General features: G+C 45.6%; 1 protein-coding gene and 1 pseudogene across 5 annotated transcripts in view; one reads left to right on the forward strand and one right to left on the reverse strand.

The window, feature by feature from the left end:
* Positions 1-19,829, reverse strand: part of LOC147452863 (cAMP-dependent protein kinase regulatory subunit-like) — a 144,424-nt gene that overhangs the window by 7,120 nt on the left and 117,475 nt on the right. For all 5 annotated transcript variants that reach the window (XM_086518451.1, XM_086518452.1, XM_086518450.1 and 2 more), the window contains 3 exons: positions 1,841-1,963; positions 1,468-1,587; positions 1,057-1,215 (listed from right to left, as the gene is read on the reverse strand). In XM_086518451.1, coding sequence (XP_086374577.1) covers positions 1,057-1,215; positions 1,468-1,587; positions 1,841-1,963 — 402 coding nt within the window. The remainder of the gene's footprint in view (positions 1-1,056; positions 1,216-1,467; positions 1,588-1,840; positions 1,964-19,829) is intronic.
* On the forward strand, positions 13,612-14,753 carry LOC147452864 (peptidyl-prolyl cis-trans isomerase CYP40 pseudogene; annotated as a pseudogene).

The following is a 19,829-nucleotide window of genomic DNA, read 5'->3' on the forward strand; positions in this document are numbered from 1 at the left end:
CATATTCCATAGCTTATTACAGTCATGAGAACACAAAATAACAAACATCAACATCTAGGGCTGTTTTTGCTCTACCAATATCAATAACAAGGTGGCCTTCCTTGCAATAACAAGAGAGCACAAATGTAGAATATTCAAACCACCACAATGCTTTGGAGTACATAGCTTATCCATAGCAAGCAAGCGAAGGCCTTTTTTGGGAAGCAAGTACACCAAAAATGTTCCAAAATGCTAGACATGAAAGCTGGAAGACGACGAAGTGGCCAATGCAATAATGGTAGAAAAAATTGCATGTATGCCACCAAGCTGGACTGCACTATTCTAAGTCTTGCATGTAACGGCTAGGCAGACAGTTTGCACGTGTGCGCATGCGCGCACGCGCACACACAAAACAGGCAGCTTGTAGGATTTCTCTCTCTGCGTCCTTAAGCATGAAATGCGGTGGAATTTCTGCCACAAAATGCAGGCCCTACATGAACTGCCACATGGCACTAGATGACGTGGGCAGATTTTGTGCTGGCTGCTCTTAGGCACCAGTTTTCTAAAGCAACTGACCTTGGAGCTTTTAGGCTCAGCTATTGAAAGCAGAAGCTTTTATGCTTTGTTTTTCGAGTGATTTCCCAAGTTGCCTTTGCAAGGCCAAAGAGCCTAAAAATAAGAGGCCAAATACCATTATAATGATCCGATCCTCAGTGCGTGGTCGCATACAACTGTGAAATCTCTTTGAACTATTTAATATTTCGGGCAATTAAGCTACTGGATATGCATCCTAAAGTTGACTTTGATGGACTCATAGATGCACCGAGAGTAGACGGCTGTACTCTATTGGAGGATCAGACTGCTTAAGAGCTATTTTACCAGCAGTTGAGTTCCTACTGCTTGGATAAAACACCACAATGCCGTCAAATAATTATCTCACTTCAAGGAAGGGATATCATCATTTTCATGACACATTTGAGTATGCAACCATCAAAGGAATGAACAATTAACTGGGTCAAACCCTTTTCACAAGAAGGTCAATCATGATGCTTTACATTCAATGGCTGAGAGAATTACCTTAAAACTTTGCCTATCAATTGAAGCACACTTGCACTTGGTAACTGCACACACTGTGGCCGCACGTGGTTTGTTGTTCAGCAAAGCCAGTTCACCAAAATAGTCTCCTCGTTTGTATCGCATAAGAACTTTTCCACCTTTCTTTGCCTCTGCTTCTCCCTAGAGTTTTGTTGACATTAACAGAACTTATCGGGCATTGGCAGGGACTAAACTCACATGCTCTCAAAGACGAGGCAGGAGGTTTCATACTTTATGAGGATGCCACAGGATCAAGAGGAGCACACATTGACCCTCGTTTGAACATACAAAAACTGCTATTTTTCTCTTGAAAGCTTACAGATTATGCACACACCTATAACATGCAATAATGCTTTCATAACTTTGCATTGAAAATTTTGCAAAGCGCTCTACCTCTTCAAGGAGATAGAATTTGTTGCCTGCTTGCCCTTCTACTATGATGTTTTGCCCAGCTTCAAAATACTCAGTATTCAAAACATCTGAAATGGCAGCTCTTTCATACTTATCCAGGCTCTGAAAAAACACATAATTTTAATCATATCAGCAAACCAAGAGAGAACTCTACAGATCGACAAGCGTAAATTGCACTCCCAACTTTCGACTTTGTAACAGCCTTCCACCTTAAAAAATTCATTTGTAACAGTTGGCCAGAGGTGAAAAAGAGCTACTTCAAAAACTGAAAGTAAACTGTCCTATGGAGATCACACATTTCTAGACTTGAGGGGCTTTGCTGGTATATAAAAATTGCACTTGATGTGGAGCTGACCTTCAAGAGAGGAACATCTTCCAAGAATTTTTCGTACATTTTTCTTTGACTGCTTGTGGTCTGAAGAAGAATGCTTCTAAAAGTTACTCTGTCCATGGCCCAAAGTGTGCAATCTGTTGTTGCCTGCTAAAAAATAAATCAATCTCTCTCTCTCTCTCTCTCTCTCTCGTGATTTACCTACCCCAGCTAGCTGCTCTGCCCCGTTCACACCTAGCAATCCAGGATTCCATAGTATATTTGTTTTGTCATTTTGTCATTTTGTTACTCTGACTTTGTATCAGATCCATCACATTGTAACTTTTTGGTCTCATAGGTCACTTTGGCCTTTTGAAGACGTTAATATAACATTTCATTTCTCTCTCTCTCTCTCTCTCTCTCTCTCTCTCTCTCTCTCTCTCTCTCTCTCTCTCTCTCTCTCTCTCTGTGTGTGTGTGTGTGTGTGTGTGTGTGTGACTGCGACACTGCATGGTGCAACATCAGAGGCATACCCACACACTCAGCCAAGTCGGAGGCGACATTCTGGGAGCATGCCCCAGATTAATTGGTATGATGAGGAGTGGAGAAAGATGAGAGCCCAGCTTCAAAGGGCTCTTTTTTTAGGAGTCATCACTTACAGACAATCTCATATTGCTTCCCGGCTCCATGTGCGACGGAAGAAACGAGCTTGTTTGGCCCAGATGGAGCAAGACTTGTATCTGCTGTTCTTGAGTAGAGACTCGGGAGAGGCATGGAAATTCTTTCATGAGCACTCCCCTCCCCCATTGATTACTGCTCCTTATGTGGGGCCAATATGCCTCATTGTTGTATACGGTTCCTGGACAAGACCCCCTGCTAGATCCTACATAGACATGCCCACCTACCAGCACCTTCTTTACCACTGAGATGGTAAAGAGAGCCATTGACAGGATGAGGACCAGCGGGGTATATGATCATGATGGTCTAGTAGCAGAGCACTTTACACATGCTAGAGATATGCTGGTAGTTCTTGCAGTGTTGTTCAATCGTGCCATGTGAGGGGTTACCTGAGACTTGGAGGTTGTCTACTATTGTGCCTATCTTCCAAGCAGGTGATCCTACAGAGCCTGGGAATTACTGCACTATTATGGTTGGGCACACATTGGCACTATTGTATGCATCCATTCTTGAGCAGCAGCTGAGTAATTGGGCAGAGGGTGAGGGTGTACGAGCATAGGGCCAGGCCTGTTTCAAGAGGGGTTTCTCCACTCTTGATCATATTCTGACACTCAGAGCCATCATTGAGGAGGGCAGGTCACATGGGAGACGGATTTATTGTAGCTTTGTGGATTTCTGCAAAGCATTTGACATGGTATCAAGAGCTCGAGAAGATGGGGGTGCCGATAGTGTTGATATGGGGGATTATGGCTCTATACAGACCAGTAATGGGACATGAACGCACTCCGAAGGGGATATCTGATTTAGTTCACTCCACCACTGGGGTGAAACAGGGTTGCCCATTGTCTCCTACTCTATTTGGTATGTATGTTGATGAGGTGTCTGATTACATTGACAGAGAGGTGATAGAGGTGCCCAACTGGCAGGGACGTGGATCCCATTGTTGTTATACGCTGATGATATTGTGTTGATCTTTGAATCACCAGAGGGTATGCAGTGACACTTGGATGCATTACACAGTTTTGCAGAGGATAGTGGATTGCCTATAAACCTTTGTAAAACCAAGGTTATGGTGTTTAACACCACACCACAGTGGATCAGGAGATTAGCACCGACTTTCACATATGGTCAGGAGATTGTAGAGTATACAGATGAATACACTTACCTTGGGGTTGTCTTCACTGGGCCGAGGTTTTCTTTCGGGAGAGCAACAGAGACTAGACTGACTAGAGCTTTTGCGGCCTTGAAAGGCTTGGAGAGGATGTGTTTGCAGGTTCAATTCCAAGAACCTCGGACAATGTTATGGCTCTTTGATACTTTAGTAGTCTCAGCTATGTTGTATGGGGTGCAGATATGGGACCTTTTGTAGGCCAAAATGGTTGGAGACGTATGGAGAGGCCCTTGGTATCTATGATCTCTCGATTGATCAGAGCCAAGGCCTCCGTACCCCACGCTATCATTCAAGCAGAGCTAGTTGCCCCTCTTATGGCGATTGAGGCACTTACCAAATCACTCTCCTTTGTGCACAGCTTGTGGGATACTACTAGAGACAAATATGCTAGACTGGCCCTTGAGTCTTCCAGATAGTTAGCTCTTCAGGGGGACACTTCATGCTGGTATGCACAGATGACATCATGGTTTCAAACGCATGGCTTTACCATGGACAGGCTGCCCCCTTTCCAATGCTCTCTTCAGGCACTTTCGATGTCTCTTACAGGGGTGGGGATTACTAGACTCATTCGTGAGGACCTGATCCAGTTGGATACCAGGAGGACATGGATAAAGCCGGCACAGGAGTTGGGCACGAAGATGGCTTTCTATAGAGAGAATCTTCTCCACCTCACAGGAGATGGGTTTGTGATTGGACCCAGCTACATGGACACACATATGTCTCATGGGTTGCGGTGTGCCATTGGTCAGATATGCACATCCTCACATCAGCTGGAGATTGAGAATGGTAGATTCAGAGGGATACCAACACACAGCAGGATATGCCGCTTATGCCAGCTAGAGCCAGAGACAAAGCTACATTACATATGTCATTGCACAGTGTAAAATGAGATACGGGGTTGTTTCCACTGCTTATTCAGAGAGGGTTTCGGTCCTTTCTCTAGGGGCATGAGTTATGAGCATCAGAGATGTCTTGGGCTATATCTACTTGAGTTACACATATATAGAGACACTTTACTGGGGAGAGATAGAAAGAGACTGTCCCTGAGACAGATTATAGATTTCTTTCACTAGATATGGGACAGCCAGAGGAGCAGCCATCACTGCAGAGCTCGGCCCACAGTCATTCGATTACTACCGGCGCTCTCATCGACAGAGCATTGGAGCTACGGAGATCCTGACAACCACAATTGAGGAGCGGGGCTACACAGCATTGATGGAGAATACAGCAGAGGATTCGAGCCATACTCTCTCGACATCCAGAGTGCAGATGAGGAAGGATTCTAGTAGTAGTATCTTTGTTCTAGTTCTTTTGTACCCAGCCATAGTATTAGATTGACCATTTTGTAACAGATTGGTCTCATAGGTCATTTAGGCCTTTTGAAGACGTTAATATAACATTTCATTTCACTTCTCTTCATTTTATTTTTGTACCCAGACATTGGATTAGATCCACAAGGATTGTATCAGTTTGGTCTCATAGGTCACTTTCTCTCTCTCTTTGATTTTGTATCAGATTCACCACATTGTAACTTTTTGGTCTCATAGGTCACTTTGGCCTTTTGAAGACGTTAATATAACATTTCATTTCTCTCTCTCTCTCTCTCTCTCTCTCTCTCTCTCTCTCTCTCTCTCTCTCTCTCTCTCTCTCTCTCTCTCTCTCTCTCTCTCTCTCTCTCCGCGCAGCGCGCAGCTCTGTCTACACGCGGCCTTGCACACCAGCAGGCCATGACAGTCTGCTGCTCGCGCGGGACTCCATGAGCTGCCTTGCTGCTGCTGCTCACCACTGTTCCCGCCACAATCCTCGACAGCCCTGCTCCCCTACGCAGCATTGTTGTGGGTCACACCTACCGCCACTGCCCTCGCCAACCCTGTTACACTGCGCAGCACTGCCGTAGACCCCTGTGCGCAACACTGCAGCAAGGGTGGGACCCAATATGAATGAGTGAACCAGTCAACCTGCGAGTTTCAAGGAGTGGTTTCTCCGTGCGATCGTCACCGACAAGAAACATGCCGAATGCAAAGGATAAACAAACACCCCCATCCAAGATGGATACAAGTACAGGTACAAATACAAGGACAGGTAAAGATAGGTGCAGGAACTGAGAAATTGATGCTATGCTCGATGCAAGATATTTGGGGCTTTATCTCATCCTTACAGGAAATGGTGATGAAGCAGGGTGAAGACATCAAAAATCTTGCACTAAAGAACCAGGAATTGGAGCACACAATCCAAATACACAATCTGAAAATGCAACATAAATTTGAAAATTCAGGCCTTGCAAGATGCATTAAACAAACAAGTCTCCAATGTGCAAGACACTCTAGCTACACACGACGAGAAGCTTGCACACATCAGTGATAATGTAACAGGAAATATGACCTCCTGGACACATGTAGTAAGAAGTACTCCAAATGCCATTCCGCAGACACAGGAGAAGTATGCAAATGTAGATGACACAGAGTATAATGAGCGAGAGAAACGCAGTATGAATATTGTGATCCGAGGCATACCCGAATCCGACAATGAGAAAGTACTCATGTTGAATGCGGAGGTCACGGACCTCCTTGCAAACACATTTGGCATGCATGATGTAGTGGTGTATGGGGCACACCGTGTGGGTAAGCACAGGCCTGAGAACAATTGCGCAATTGTATGTGTTGGATGCACGTAAGAGAGCCATCATACTCGAAAATGCTCGCATTTATCTAAGGGACAGCCCAATTTACATCAGTGAAGACAGGACACCCGCGAAACAAAAAGAAAGAAGACAGGCATATGAAGAACGAATGAAAAAGAACACCACCTCCACAGGGGCAACACCACCAGAACAAGGGCAACAACCCATGGGACCACGAACATACACGTCACAAGTTGGAATTGCCGAGGTTTCCCTTGGCACAAAGGGGAAGGATTGACAGAGGTTCTACCACAAGCAAACATACTTTTTCTACTTGAAACGTGGGAACAGGACACATGTAGACTGTCAAGTATTCCAGGATATATTACACACTCGGTTTGGTGGCCTGGTACTAAGATGCGTGGGCAGGGGGGTGTTGCTATAATGTACAAGGAGGAAATGCAAAATCACGTTAAGATATGCAAGATAGATGAACACAAACGATACATATGGGCTGAGATATGTACATCTGGGAGATCGATATTCATTGCGGGATGCTACATCCCACATCGGGAATCCCCGTTCTATGATTTGCATAATCTCTCCAAGAATGACCCTTTTGCCGACCTATATACAGATATTGCAACCTACACACCACAAAGGGCAGTGATGATACTCGGGGATCTTAATGCTCGCATAGCCAACATACAGGTTCAATTGGTTGACTACTCAATCCATCCCGCAGACAAAGATGGCGATCTCGTATTAGATGCAATGTGGGATAGATGCTCATGCGATCACCTCATGAATGAACGAGGTTCATCTTTGATATCCATGATGAATTCTATGCAACTTGTAGTCATGAATGGCACCAAGAAATTTGCAGGCTCCGGAACATACACATGCTATACATCAAACCATGGAAGAAGCACTAATGACTATGCGTTAGTTAGCCACAATGCATTGGATTTAATTGGACACTTTAAAATTGGGGCTCGGTCGCCGAACTCGGACCATACACATGCTATACATCAAACCATGGAAGAAGCACTAATGACTATGCGTTAGTTAGCCACAATGCATTGGATTTAATTGGACACTTTAAAATTGGGGCTCGGTCACCGAACTCGGACCATACTCCAATTCATGTATGTCTAGACCTCCCACACATGCCTACACAATGCATCCAAAAGGCGACAAGTTGGGCATATCGAATGCAAGCCACAAAGAAATTCGATTATGCCACTTTTCTGGACAGCCTATTGAGTAGACAATGCATGTCCCAAAACATTTCAGAAAATTCGGCTACCTTTCGTCAAGCAATAGAAGAGGCAGCAAAGGTCACTATGGGGCGATCTAAAAGAAATCACCGACAAGTGAAAGGTCTCCCTCATAACCCATGGTTTGATGAAGAATGTAAAGTAGCCAAACGCAAGTTAAAGTGCTTCAATAAGTCCACGAAGGAGTGGGAAAATGCAGCCAAGGAATACAGGATGCTGAAAAGGAAAAAGAGAAGGATGCATGAACTTTTGAAGGAGGAGCAAGAGGTGATCCGATTTAAGAAAGAGCCCAAGAAAGCATGGCGCAACATGAAAGGAAAAAAGGAGGATATACTCGGAAATTTCAGCATGGACGAAATGTATGTATATGCACAAACACTCTATGCCCCCACCGATGCTCAAATAACGATGAATGCTGAAATTCAGGTTGAAACTAAGGAACCTATAACTTTTGCAGCGGCTTTAAGAGGTTTGAAAAAACTAGCCACTGGGAAAGCCTCTGACATTTTGCACTTCAACTCCGAAATGTTGAAATGGTTGGGCAATGAAGCTAAGAAATGGATACACTGCATGATGAATCAAGCTATCCACCAAGGCATGCCTGAAGATTGGCAAGAGAATTGGGTCAAAGCTTTGTTTAAAGAAGGAGACCGTAACCTACTCACGAATTACCGCACCATCATGGTGGGCTCTTGCATGGCAGAACTTTTTGGGAGTCTGATAGAAAAAGATATTAGCACATGGGCTGAAAATAGTGGACAGAGGGCAATCGATCAAGCAGGTTTTAGAGCAAAACATAGTACCATAGATCACTTGATTACAATCCGGATTATGATGGAAGAGGCGCGACTCAAAGGGGAAACTATGTACTGCTGTTTTGTGGACTTTAAGAAAGCGTTTGATACGGTACCTCGTCATGGGTTATGGTCCCGCATGGAGACCATTGGGGTTCCCATACATTTGAGGGTTCCGGTGGCACGCCTATACCATGCGGTTCGATGCGGTACATACTTTCTGCGAAGCCACAGGACTCTCAGTGAATGTCACAAAAACAAAATGTATGGCGACTTGTACACATAAATCAAAGGATCAGCCCGCCCTTATGTATGATGGGCAAGAGATTCAAGCAGTGGACAGCTTTAAATACTTGGGCATCATTATACCCTCGAATCATAGATGGGGGCAATGTGCAAAAACAAGAATTGAAGCAGGACAAGCAAGGTATAACGAGTTTGAAAACATGTGAAAACAAAACATCACTAGAAGGTGGGAAATAAAGTCCATGGCTTTCAATGCGTGTGTGGTCCAAACGCTATTGTATGGGGTAGAGGTATGGGGACCAAGTATTCCGGCCAGCACATGGAATGACATTGAGAAAATTCAGAAAAAGTTCTTATGTAGACATATGGGGATAAAAACCACAACACCATACTCAGTGATGCTACTAGAGACTAGACAAAGACCATTGGAAATGCTTGCTTTGCAAAGAATGCATAGATATCTCTTGAAGGTGAAGTTGACACCTAATAACCGTTTGCCTCACATAGCATGGGAGGTAGGATGTAAGCCACAACAGAACCACAAAAGCAAGTTTCTCACCTCTAGCCTTGTTGAGGACATCAGGAAATGGTTCTCTAAATGGAATGTGGGAGCACATGCGGACATGCATGTAGAGGAAGGTACCGAGCATGAGCACGAGCTGAATTTTGAACTACAATTACTTGAAGCCCTCCACAGCAAATGGAAGAATGCAATGCACAGGTCCAAGTTTGAATACTATTGCAAGCACATAAACACGAGATACTGGGAAGAGTACAAAACCGGGGAAACCCAAATACATATCAGGACACCCATGTCCTACCGTGCGAGACGGCCCATCACCTTGATGTGGACAAGATCACACATGCTCAAAAGTGAAACGAGAGGATGGCTGAAAATCGGTGCAAACATGAGGAGATGCACTCAATGCAACTTGAATTCATTGGAAAATGAGGCACATGTAACCCTTGAATGTCTAGCATATGCACACATTCGGGTCGACTTTCCCCAACTTATTCAAGGATGTACTACATTTGAGGAGCTTCTCTCAAGAACACATCCCTCTCCAATAGCACTAGGCATCTATCTTGCCAAAGTGCTAGAACATCACACCACACTCACAAACAAAATCACCACAGAATCATGACACGTCCCCTCCTTCACATGGGAAGGGGGGAGTCTCATATATGAGATTTTGGGTCCCATGGGTCATTTTGGCCGCCCGAGGACGTAAATACATCATCATCATCATCTCTCTCTCTCTCTCTCTCTCTCTCTCTCTCTCTCTCTCTCTCTCTCTCTCTCTCTCTCTCTCTCTCCATTACCAGACCCTCTAGAGCCATGTCCAGCCACTAGTACCTTTTTTACCACTGAGATGGTGAAGAACGCCATTGACAGGATGAGGACAAGGAGAGCATATGATCATGATGATTTGGTGGCACAGCACTTGATACATGCAAGAGATTTACTGTCAGAGGTTCTTGCGCGGTTGTTTAGCCGTGTCATGTGTGAGGGACTACCCGAGTCCTCGAGATTATCTACTATTGTACCTCTCTTCAAGGCAGGGAACCCCACGGTGCCAGGGAACTACCGTACTATTATGATAGGGCACACATTGGCACGGTTATATGCATTCATTCTTGAATAGCAACTGAGTAAATGGGCAGAAAATGAGGGCATACGAGCAGCAGAACAGGCTGGATTCAGGAGGGGTTTCTCCACTTTGGACCATATTCTTACACTCAGAGCCATTATCGAGGAGGGTCGGGCACATGGGAGACGGATGTATTGTTGCTTTGTGGACTTCCGCAAAGCATTTGACACAGTGCCGAGGGCCAGATTGATGCACAGGCTACTGAAGTTGGGAGTACCCACAGAGATCATATGGGGGATCATGGCTTTACACGGCTCAGTGATTGGCCAGGTACGCACTCTTGAGGGGACATCTGACATTGTTCATTCCACTATTGGAGTGAAACAGGGGTGTCCTTTGTCCCCTACACTTTTTGGTATGTATGTAGATGAGGTCTCTGACTACATTGACAGAGAGGGTGACAGAGGCGCTCAGCTAGCAGGGACATGGATCCCTTTATTATTATATGCTGATGATATTGTGTTGATATCAGAGTCACCAGAGGGCATGCAGAGACAGTTGGATGCATTGCACAACTTTGCAGAGGATAGTGGACTGTCTGTGAACCTTGGTAAAACCAAGGTTATGGTGTTTAACACCACACCACAGTGGGTCAAGAGATCGGCACCTACACTCGTATATGGTCGGGACACTGTGGAGTACACAGATGACTATACATATCTAGGGGTGGTATTCACGGGACCAAGGTTTACTCTGAGGAGAGGAGCAGAGACTAGACTGTCTAGAGCCTATGCGGCATTGAGAGGGCTAGAGAAGATGTGTTCGCAGGTTCAGTTTCAAGAACCACGAACAAAGCTATGGCTCTTTGATACATTGGTTGGTTCAGCTATGCTTTATGGGGTCCAGGTTTGGGGACTATCTGTGAATCATGACAGTTGGAGGAACATGGAGAGACCCTTGGTATTTATGATATCTCGGATGATTAGAGCCAAGGCCTCCATACCACATGCGATTATTCGAGAGGAGATAGCCGCCCCCCCTAAAGAGATTGAGGCTCTTACCAGATCAGTGTCCTTTATGCACAGTCTATGGGATACACATAGAGGCAGATACACTAGATTGGCTCTTGAGTCCTCCAGACAATTAGCAATGCAGGGAGATGCATCATGTTGGTATGCGCAGATGACCTCATGGTTTCAAAGGCATGGTCTCAGCATGGATAGATTGCCTCCTTTTAAGTATCCCCTGGATGCACCCTCCCTGCCAGTCACACGGACAAAGATCACTAGACTCATTCGAAAGGACCTTATACAGTTGGACACCAGGAGGACATGGGTAGAGCCGATGCAGGAGTTGGGCACGAAGATGGCTTTCTACAAAGAGCATCTTCTCCAACTTTCGGGAGATGGGTTTGTGACTCGTCCGAGCTACATGGACACTCATTTGTCTCATGGTCTACAATGTGCTATTGGTCAGATTCGCACATCCTCACACCAGCTGGAGATTGAGACGGGTAGATTCAGAGGGATATCACCGGAGTCTATGATATGCCAACTATGCGGTGAAGAGCCCAAGACAGAGCTACACTACATATGCCACTATACTGTGTATTATGAGATACGAGGGCGCTTCCATTGCTTATTCAGGGAGGGTTTTGGACCCCTAGATAGAGTCATGAGGTATTAGGATCAGAGATACCTTGGCTTATATCTACTTGAGCTACACCGACATAGAGATAGTATGCTGAGGAGACATGGAGTACGACAGTCACAGAGACAGATCACAGACTTCTTTGGATCGAGGGAGCCAGGAGACAACCACCAGCACAAGGTTGTACCCGCATTCATACCAGAGGCACCCTCATTGACAGGGCGACAGAGCTCGGGAGATCTAGACGACCACGACCGAGACATAGGAGCACACTCCATCGACGGAGACTCCAGCAGAGGATCAGAGGCATTCTAGCACGACACCCAGATTGTCATTGAGGGCCTATTCTACATTTTCACATTTCACATTTCACACTTCAATCTCAATTTTCATTTTTACATTTAGTACTACTTTTTGTACTTGTACTTCAGACATTGTATTGGATTCACCACTTAGTATCTGATGGTCTCATAGGTCATTTTCACCTTTTGAAGACGTTAATATATCATTTCATTTCATTTCATCTCTCTCTCTCTCTCTCTCTCTCTCTCTCTCTCTTCCATTGCTTGTTCAGGAGGGCTTTGAACCATTCTCTAGAGTCATGCGGTACGAGGATCAGACATGCCTGGGTTTGTTCTTGCTCGAGCTGCGCAGACACACAGAGAGCCTGATGGGAGGAGAGGCTAGCCGGTCTCAGAGACAGATCACAGACTTCTTTAGAGCTGCCACTGGACACCCGGAGGAGTTACTACCACAGTAGAGCTCGTCACTTTACACCAGAGGCATACTGATCGACCGAGCGACTGAGTTGGGGAGATCCAAACGCCCACGACTGCGGAAGACTACACAGCATCGACGGAGGCTGCATCAGAGGATTCGGGTCACTTTGCCTCGACATGCACGACGCCTGATCAGACTACTAACCATGGAGGAGATTGATGAGATCCACCAACGACCGATGCTAGATCTCATGTGATCTAGCTATCCCAGCTAGCAGTTTAGCGGCTTAGTCCACACCTAGAAATTTAGGATTCCATAGTATCTTATTTTATCATTTTGTCATTGTGTCATTTGTCATCTTGTTACTCTGATTTTGTATCAGATCCACCACATTGTAACTTTCTGGTTTCAGAGGTCACTTTGGCCTTTTGAAGACGTTAATATAACATTTCATCTCTCTCTCTCTCTCTCTCTCTCTCTCTCTCTCTCTCTCTCTCTCTCTCTCTCTCTCTCTCTCTATATATATATATATATATATATATATATATATATATATGGCGAGGACGTGGAGCACGCACAATCCTCTCCTACCCTTGCTCGACGCGACACTCTGTCTCAGCACGAAGGTCTCTGCTGCTCTCTCTCGCTAAGCATTGCTGGGGGAGTTGAGCAAGGGGGTTGTCACAGAGCTGCTGTTGGCAACGAGTCACAGAGGACAAGCCAGGTCGCGCTAAGGTTCTCTCTCTCTCTCTCTCTCTCTCTCTCTCTCTCTCTCTCTCTCTCTCTCTCTCTCTCTCTCTCTCTCTCTCTCTCTCTCTCTCTCTCTCTCTCTCTCTCTCGCGGTTGCCTCTCTTGCACGCGGCACACACGGAGGATGGGTAGAACATTACAGCATGTCCACGCCAGTAAAATTTAGCCGACATTAGATGGCTGGATTTAATCATTGCTCGTTAAACATCAAGGAACGGGTCTGCTTGCAATAAGTAAGCAAAGGGCTTGCTTGCTTAGCAGAGGGTCCCTCCGGCTTCATTGTTGTCTTGTTGTGCCTCTGCAAGGCAAGGTTCATCACATCTTTAAGCCATGGTGAACCCTCGTTGCTTTCTCGACATTAGTATTGGTGGTGAGATGGAAGGAAGGATTGTGATTGAACTCTATGCGGATGTGGTTCCACGAACTGCGGAAAACTTTAGAGCTCTTTGCACAGGAGAAAAGGGCATTGGGAAGGAGACTGGATGTCCACTGTATTACAAGGGAGTTCCTTTTCATCGGGTCATCAAAGGTTTTATGATCCAAGGAGGCGATTTTTCTGCTCGGAATGGCACAGGAGGAGAATCTATTCATGGGCTAAAGTTTGAAGACGAAAATTTGAATTTGAAGCACGAGCATAAAGGGATGCTATCCATGGCAAATGCAGGACCAAACACAAATGGTTCTCAATTCTTCGTTACAACTACGCGCACTTCCCATTTAGATGGGAAGCATGTGGTTTTTGGAAGAGTTTTGAAAGGAATGGGGGTTATCCGCAACATAGAGCTACTGGTGATCAAGACTGCCCATTAGAGGAAGTTTTGATTGCAAATTGTGGTGAGCTGCAAGAGGGAGAAGAAGATGGTGTTGCTGGTCTATTTAGTGATGGTGATTTGTATCCAGATTGGCCAGAGGATCTTGACGATAAACCAGCAGATTGTGCATGGTGGATTGCTGCAGTTGAGGCCATCAAGAGTTTTGGGAAGGATTGCTTCAAGAAAGGTGATTATAAGATGGCTCTGCGAAAATACCGAAAAGGGCTAAGATACTTCGATATCTGCCGGGAAAAGGAAAACATAGATGAAGGTTCTTGTGCTGCTGAAGAGATTGCAAGAGAACAGAGCAACAATTTAGACAAAATGAAGACACAAATTTTGACAAATAGTTCAGCATGTAAGCTAAAGCTTGGCGATGCCAAAGGTGCACTCTTAGACACCGAGTTTGCTTTGCAAAATGGTGAAGGCATTGTTTTGTCAGGGTCAGGACCTTGCACAGGACACGGAAGCCGTCAATGTCTCACCTGTTTGCAAGTCGCGAGCAAAAGCAACCTTCATGCTCACGAACAAGCGGATGGCGCAGATGGAGAGGGAAATGAAGGAGTGGAAAACAGAGATGGAAGGATGGTGGAAGGAGAAGGCCAACCTCCTTCAGATGGTCTTCAATGAAGTCGCACAATGGAAGAAGGAGAAAGAGAGCCTTAACGCAGAAATACAGACACTCAAAGAAGAAGTCTCAGCCCTCAAACAGGAGAACCCAAACGCCGAGATACGGACACTCGAAAAAGAAGTCTCAGCCCTTATACAGGAGCTTGCTGATAGAGTAAGTAATGGACTAGAGGAAGGCGAATTTCAACCCTCGGTAATAGATGAAATCAAGGAAATCTAGGAACAGGTAAGGATGATCATAGAGGAAGAGAAACTGAGTGTGGCAAAGACATCTTCATGGGCGGAGATGATAACAAGGACACAGAAAAAGCCAGACGAGGCCAAAAAATGGATTGAGGTCGCCAAGAAAGGGAAAGGTCAAGAAACTCCTTGTACCCCGACACTTATCAACATGACCCTCGAAGAGAAACAAAGAAGGCGGATGCGCACACTGCATGTGAGAGTGACCGGTCTCAAGGACATAAACAATGTGGAGAAAGAGGTCACAAGCCTTACATCAATGATGGGGATGGAGAAGCCTTTGCACACAAAGGCATGGAGGGTAGGTAAGAAAAGTGTTGGCATGGGAGAGTCTTCAAAGGGGAGAGCTCTCATACTGCGCTTCCTCTCGTTGGAAGAGAAGAAGGAATTCTTGGAGGCCTACTCTCAAAAAGACAGGTATTTTCCTCGGTGATGACCTGACTCTCTCATAGCTTGCACATATGAGAGAGGTAATGCCAGAGATTACAGCGGCAAGGGAGAAGGGAAGGATAGCCTTCTACAGAGATGGACGGGTGGTGATTTTAGAGCCGCGCACTGCATGACGGTGCGAGACCTATGGGACCACACTGAAGATGGCTACCTGGAATTGTAATGGGTATATGAGGTTGGATGTGGGTGCATTTGAGGACAGTTTCAAAGACAAGGATATTGTATTCTTCTCAGAGACTCATCAAGCCCCTGGACAGGTGATGCCACATGTGGTGGATACAGATGGGAGGCAACTCACAGGACAAATGCGAGATCTGAGCATGGGAGTAGAGGTTCAGGAGGAGTAGCAGTGCTATTCAAAGAGGAACTACAACCATTACTGCATATTGTACGAAGAGATGATCATGCTAGATATATGTGGGTGAGACTGAGAGCTGACACAAATCGATTCCTATATATTGCCATAAGTTACTTTCCTCCCAATACATCAGCGTATGCTACATCCAGAGGGCAATCGCCTTTCTCTATACTAGACGATGGCATATGGGAGTTTTCTAGGGACGGTGATATCATTCTCCTAGGGGACTTCAATGCCCGAATGGGCAACTTGCAGACAGTCTTCTACGACACTTCAGATGAGATGCTTAGAGAGCTGGATGTGGGTGAGTTGGGACTTAACAGATGCTCAGATGACAGAGAGCAGACGGAGTACGCGAGATACCTCATGGGAATGACGACTACACACGGATTAGCCATACTTAATGGTTTAACAGCGATTTCCTGGAGCAGCCGGTTTCACATGCTTTCCACACAGACATGGGGCCAGTACAGTGGATTATGTTATGACACAACCGAGCTTTGTCCCCTGCATTCAAGATTTCACAGTGGGAGCCAGGCCAGTGGGCATAGCAGTAGATCATGCTCTCTTGACACTGTCCGTAAAATTTCAGTATAGTAGAACCCAGACATCAGGAGGCAGATCACACACCCGCTATACATTTACACCATAGACTGATTTCGTTTATACAAAGGAGATCTGGGACCGTCTATTGGAAGGCACAACTGGCACAAATGGTACAGGCCTCTCAGTGGAGAAGTGCACCACTCTACTGACTGAGACACTGCATGGGGCTGCATCAGTGGCATACCCACACACTCAGCCGGGCAAGAGACGATATTCTCGGAGCATGCCCCATAATAGTTGGTATGATGAGGAGTGCAGAGAGATGAGAGCCCAGCTTCAGAGGGATCTTCTTTTAGGAGTCATCACTTACAGACAGTCTCAGATTGCTTTCCGACGCCTTGTGCGACGGAATAAGCGAGCTTACCTAGCTCAGATGGAGCGAGACTTATATCAGATGTTCTTGAGTAGGGACTCAGAAGAGGCATGGCGACTCTTCCATGAGCACTCCCCTCCCCCAGTGATTACTTCACCTGATGTGTGGGGCCAATATGCGACATCATTATATACGGTTCCTGGACAGGAACCCCTTCCAAACCCTACCAAGCCTTGCCCAGCTACGAGCACTTTCTTTACATCTAAGATGGTACAAAGGGCCATCGTCAGGATGAGGACCGGGAAGGCATATGATCATGACGGTCTAGTAGCGGAGCACTTTATACATGCCAGGGATATGCTGATGGAGGTTCTTGCAGTGTTGTTCAATCGTGCCATGTGTGAGGGGTTACCTGAGACTTGGAGGTTGTCTAATATTGTGCCCATCCTCAAGGCTGGTGACCCTACAGAGCCTGGGAACTACCGCACTATTATGGTTGGACACACATTGGCACAATTGTATGCATCTATTCTGGAGCAACACTTCAATAATTGGGCAGAGGGCGAGGGTGTACGAGCAAAGGGTCAGGCCGGCTTTAGGAGGGGTTTCTCCACTCTTGATCATATTCTAACACTCAGGGTCATCATTGAGGAGGGCAGAGCACATGGGAGACGGATCTATTGTAGCTTTGTGGATTTTCGCAAAGCATTTGACATGGTACCAAGAGCTCGATTGATGCACAGACTACACGAGATGGGGGTGCCCATAGAGGTGATTTGGGGGATTATGGCTTTGTACAGATCAGTGATGGGACAAGTACGCACTCCGGAAGGGGTGTCTGATTTAGTTCACTCTACTATTGGAGTGAAACAGGGCTGCCCATTGTCTCCTACTCTATTTGGTATGCATGTTGATGAGGTGTCTGATTACATTGACAGAGAGGGTGACAGGGGTGCCAAGCTGGCAGGGACGTGGATCCCATTGTTGCTATATGCTGATGATATTGTGTTGATATCTGACTCACCAGAAGGTATGCAACGACATTTGGATGCACTACGTAGTTTTGCAGAGGATAGTGGTTTGTGTGTAAACCTAGGTAAATCCAAGGTTATGGTGTTTAACACCACACCGCAATGGGTCAGGAGATCAGTACCTACTTTCAAATATGGTCAAGAGATTGTGGAGTATACAGATGCATACACTTACCTGGGGGTAGTCTTTACTAGGCCGAGATTTTCTTTGAGAAGAGCAGCAAAGACTAGACTAACTGGAGCTGGTGCGGCTCTGGGAGGAATGGAGAGGACGTGTTCGCAGGTTCAGTTCCAAGAACCTAGGACAAAGTTATGGCTCTTTGATACTTTGGTTGCCTCTACCATGTTATACGGGGTGCACGTTTGGGGACCTTCTGTAGGCCAGGATGGTTGGAGGTGTATGGAGAAGCCCCTGGTATCTATGATCTCTCCGCTGATTTGAGCCGAGGCTTCCGTACCGCATGATATCATTCGAGCGGAATTAGCTTCCCCCCCTATGGAGATTGAGGCGCTTACCAGATCAGTCTCCTTTGTACACGATCTGTGGGATACTATCAGAGACAGATATGCCAGGGTGGCTCTAGAGTCCTCCAGACAATTAGCTCTTAATGGGGATACATCATGCTGGTACGCACAGATGGCATCATGGTTTCAGACGCATGGTTTCACCATGGACAGATTGCCTCCTTTCAATACTCTCTACAGGCACCCTTGAGGTCTCTGACGTAGGTAGCGATTAATAGACTCATTTGTCAGGATCTGATCCAGCTGGACACGAGGAGGACAAGGATGCTATATCTACTTGAGTTACACAGACATAGAGAAACTTTACTGAGGAGAGCTAAAGAGAGACAACCCCAGAGACAGATCACAGATTTCTTTACACTAGATATTGTACACCCAGAAGAACAAACAGAGGAGCAGCCAGCAGTGGGGAGGTCTGTCCGCACTACTAGCATTCTCATAGACCGAGCATTGGAGCTAGGGAGATCTAAACGACCCCGATGGAGAAGAGGAGCTACACATTTCCGAAGGAGGCTACAGCAAAGGATTCGAGCCATACTTTTTCGTCATCCAGAGTGCAGATGAAGATGGATCTCTACTTCCCTCCCATATTGTGTACACATTGTACTGCTTAGTTCACACATTTCACCTTTCACACTTATCAGCTGAGTTTAGGATTCCGGAGTATTTATATTTTGTTATCCTAGTTTGATTTAATTTGTTAATCTGACTTTGTACCAGATTCACCGCATTGTAACTTTCTGGTCTCATAGGTCACTTTGGCCTTTTGAAGACATTAATATAGCATTTCATTTCATTTTCTCTCCTAGTTTAATTTATTTTGTTAATCTGACTTTGTATCAGTTACACCGCATTGTAACTTTCTAGTCTCATAGGTCACTTTGGCCTTTCGAAGACGTTAATATAACATTTCATCTCTCTCTCTCTCTCTCTCTCTCTCTCTCTCTCTCTCTCTCTCTCTCTCAAACAGGCTTCTCCAAAGAGTTCTTTAGCACAATAGGGGTCAAACAAGGATGTCCTCTGTCCCCAACATTATTTGGGCTATGCATAGACAAGCTTGAGGACTTTATCTGCCAAACGATGCAAGATAATGGAGATGCACCAAACATCGGTCTCATTACTTTGCTACTCCTCATTTATGTTGATGATGTGGTTCTTTTAGCGCATAGCATGTCTCTCTTGCAAAAACTTTTGAATGCGGTACATACTTTCTGCGAAGCCACAGGACTCTCAGTGAATGTCACGAAAACAAAATGTATGGCGATTTGTACACACAAATCAAAGGATCAGCCCGCCCTTATGTATGATGGGCAAGAGATTCAAGCACTGGACAGCTTTAAATACTTGGGCATCATTATACCCTCGAATCATAGATGGGGGCAATGTGCAAAAACAAGAATTGAATAAGGACAAGCAAGGTATTACGAGTTCGAAAACATGTGCAAACAAAGCGTCACTAGAAGGTGGGAAATAAAGTCCATGGCTTTCAATGCGTGTGGTCCAAACGCTATTGTATGGGGTAGAGGTATGGGGACCAAGTATTCCTGCCAGCACATGGAATGACATTG

Source organism: Adiantum capillus-veneris, chromosome 8 (genome assembly GCF_014529385.1).
Source record: "Adiantum capillus-veneris isolate H3 chromosome 8, ASM1452938v2, whole genome shotgun sequence".
Taxonomy (NCBI): Eukaryota; Viridiplantae; Streptophyta; class Polypodiopsida; order Polypodiales; family Pteridaceae; genus Adiantum; species Adiantum capillus-veneris.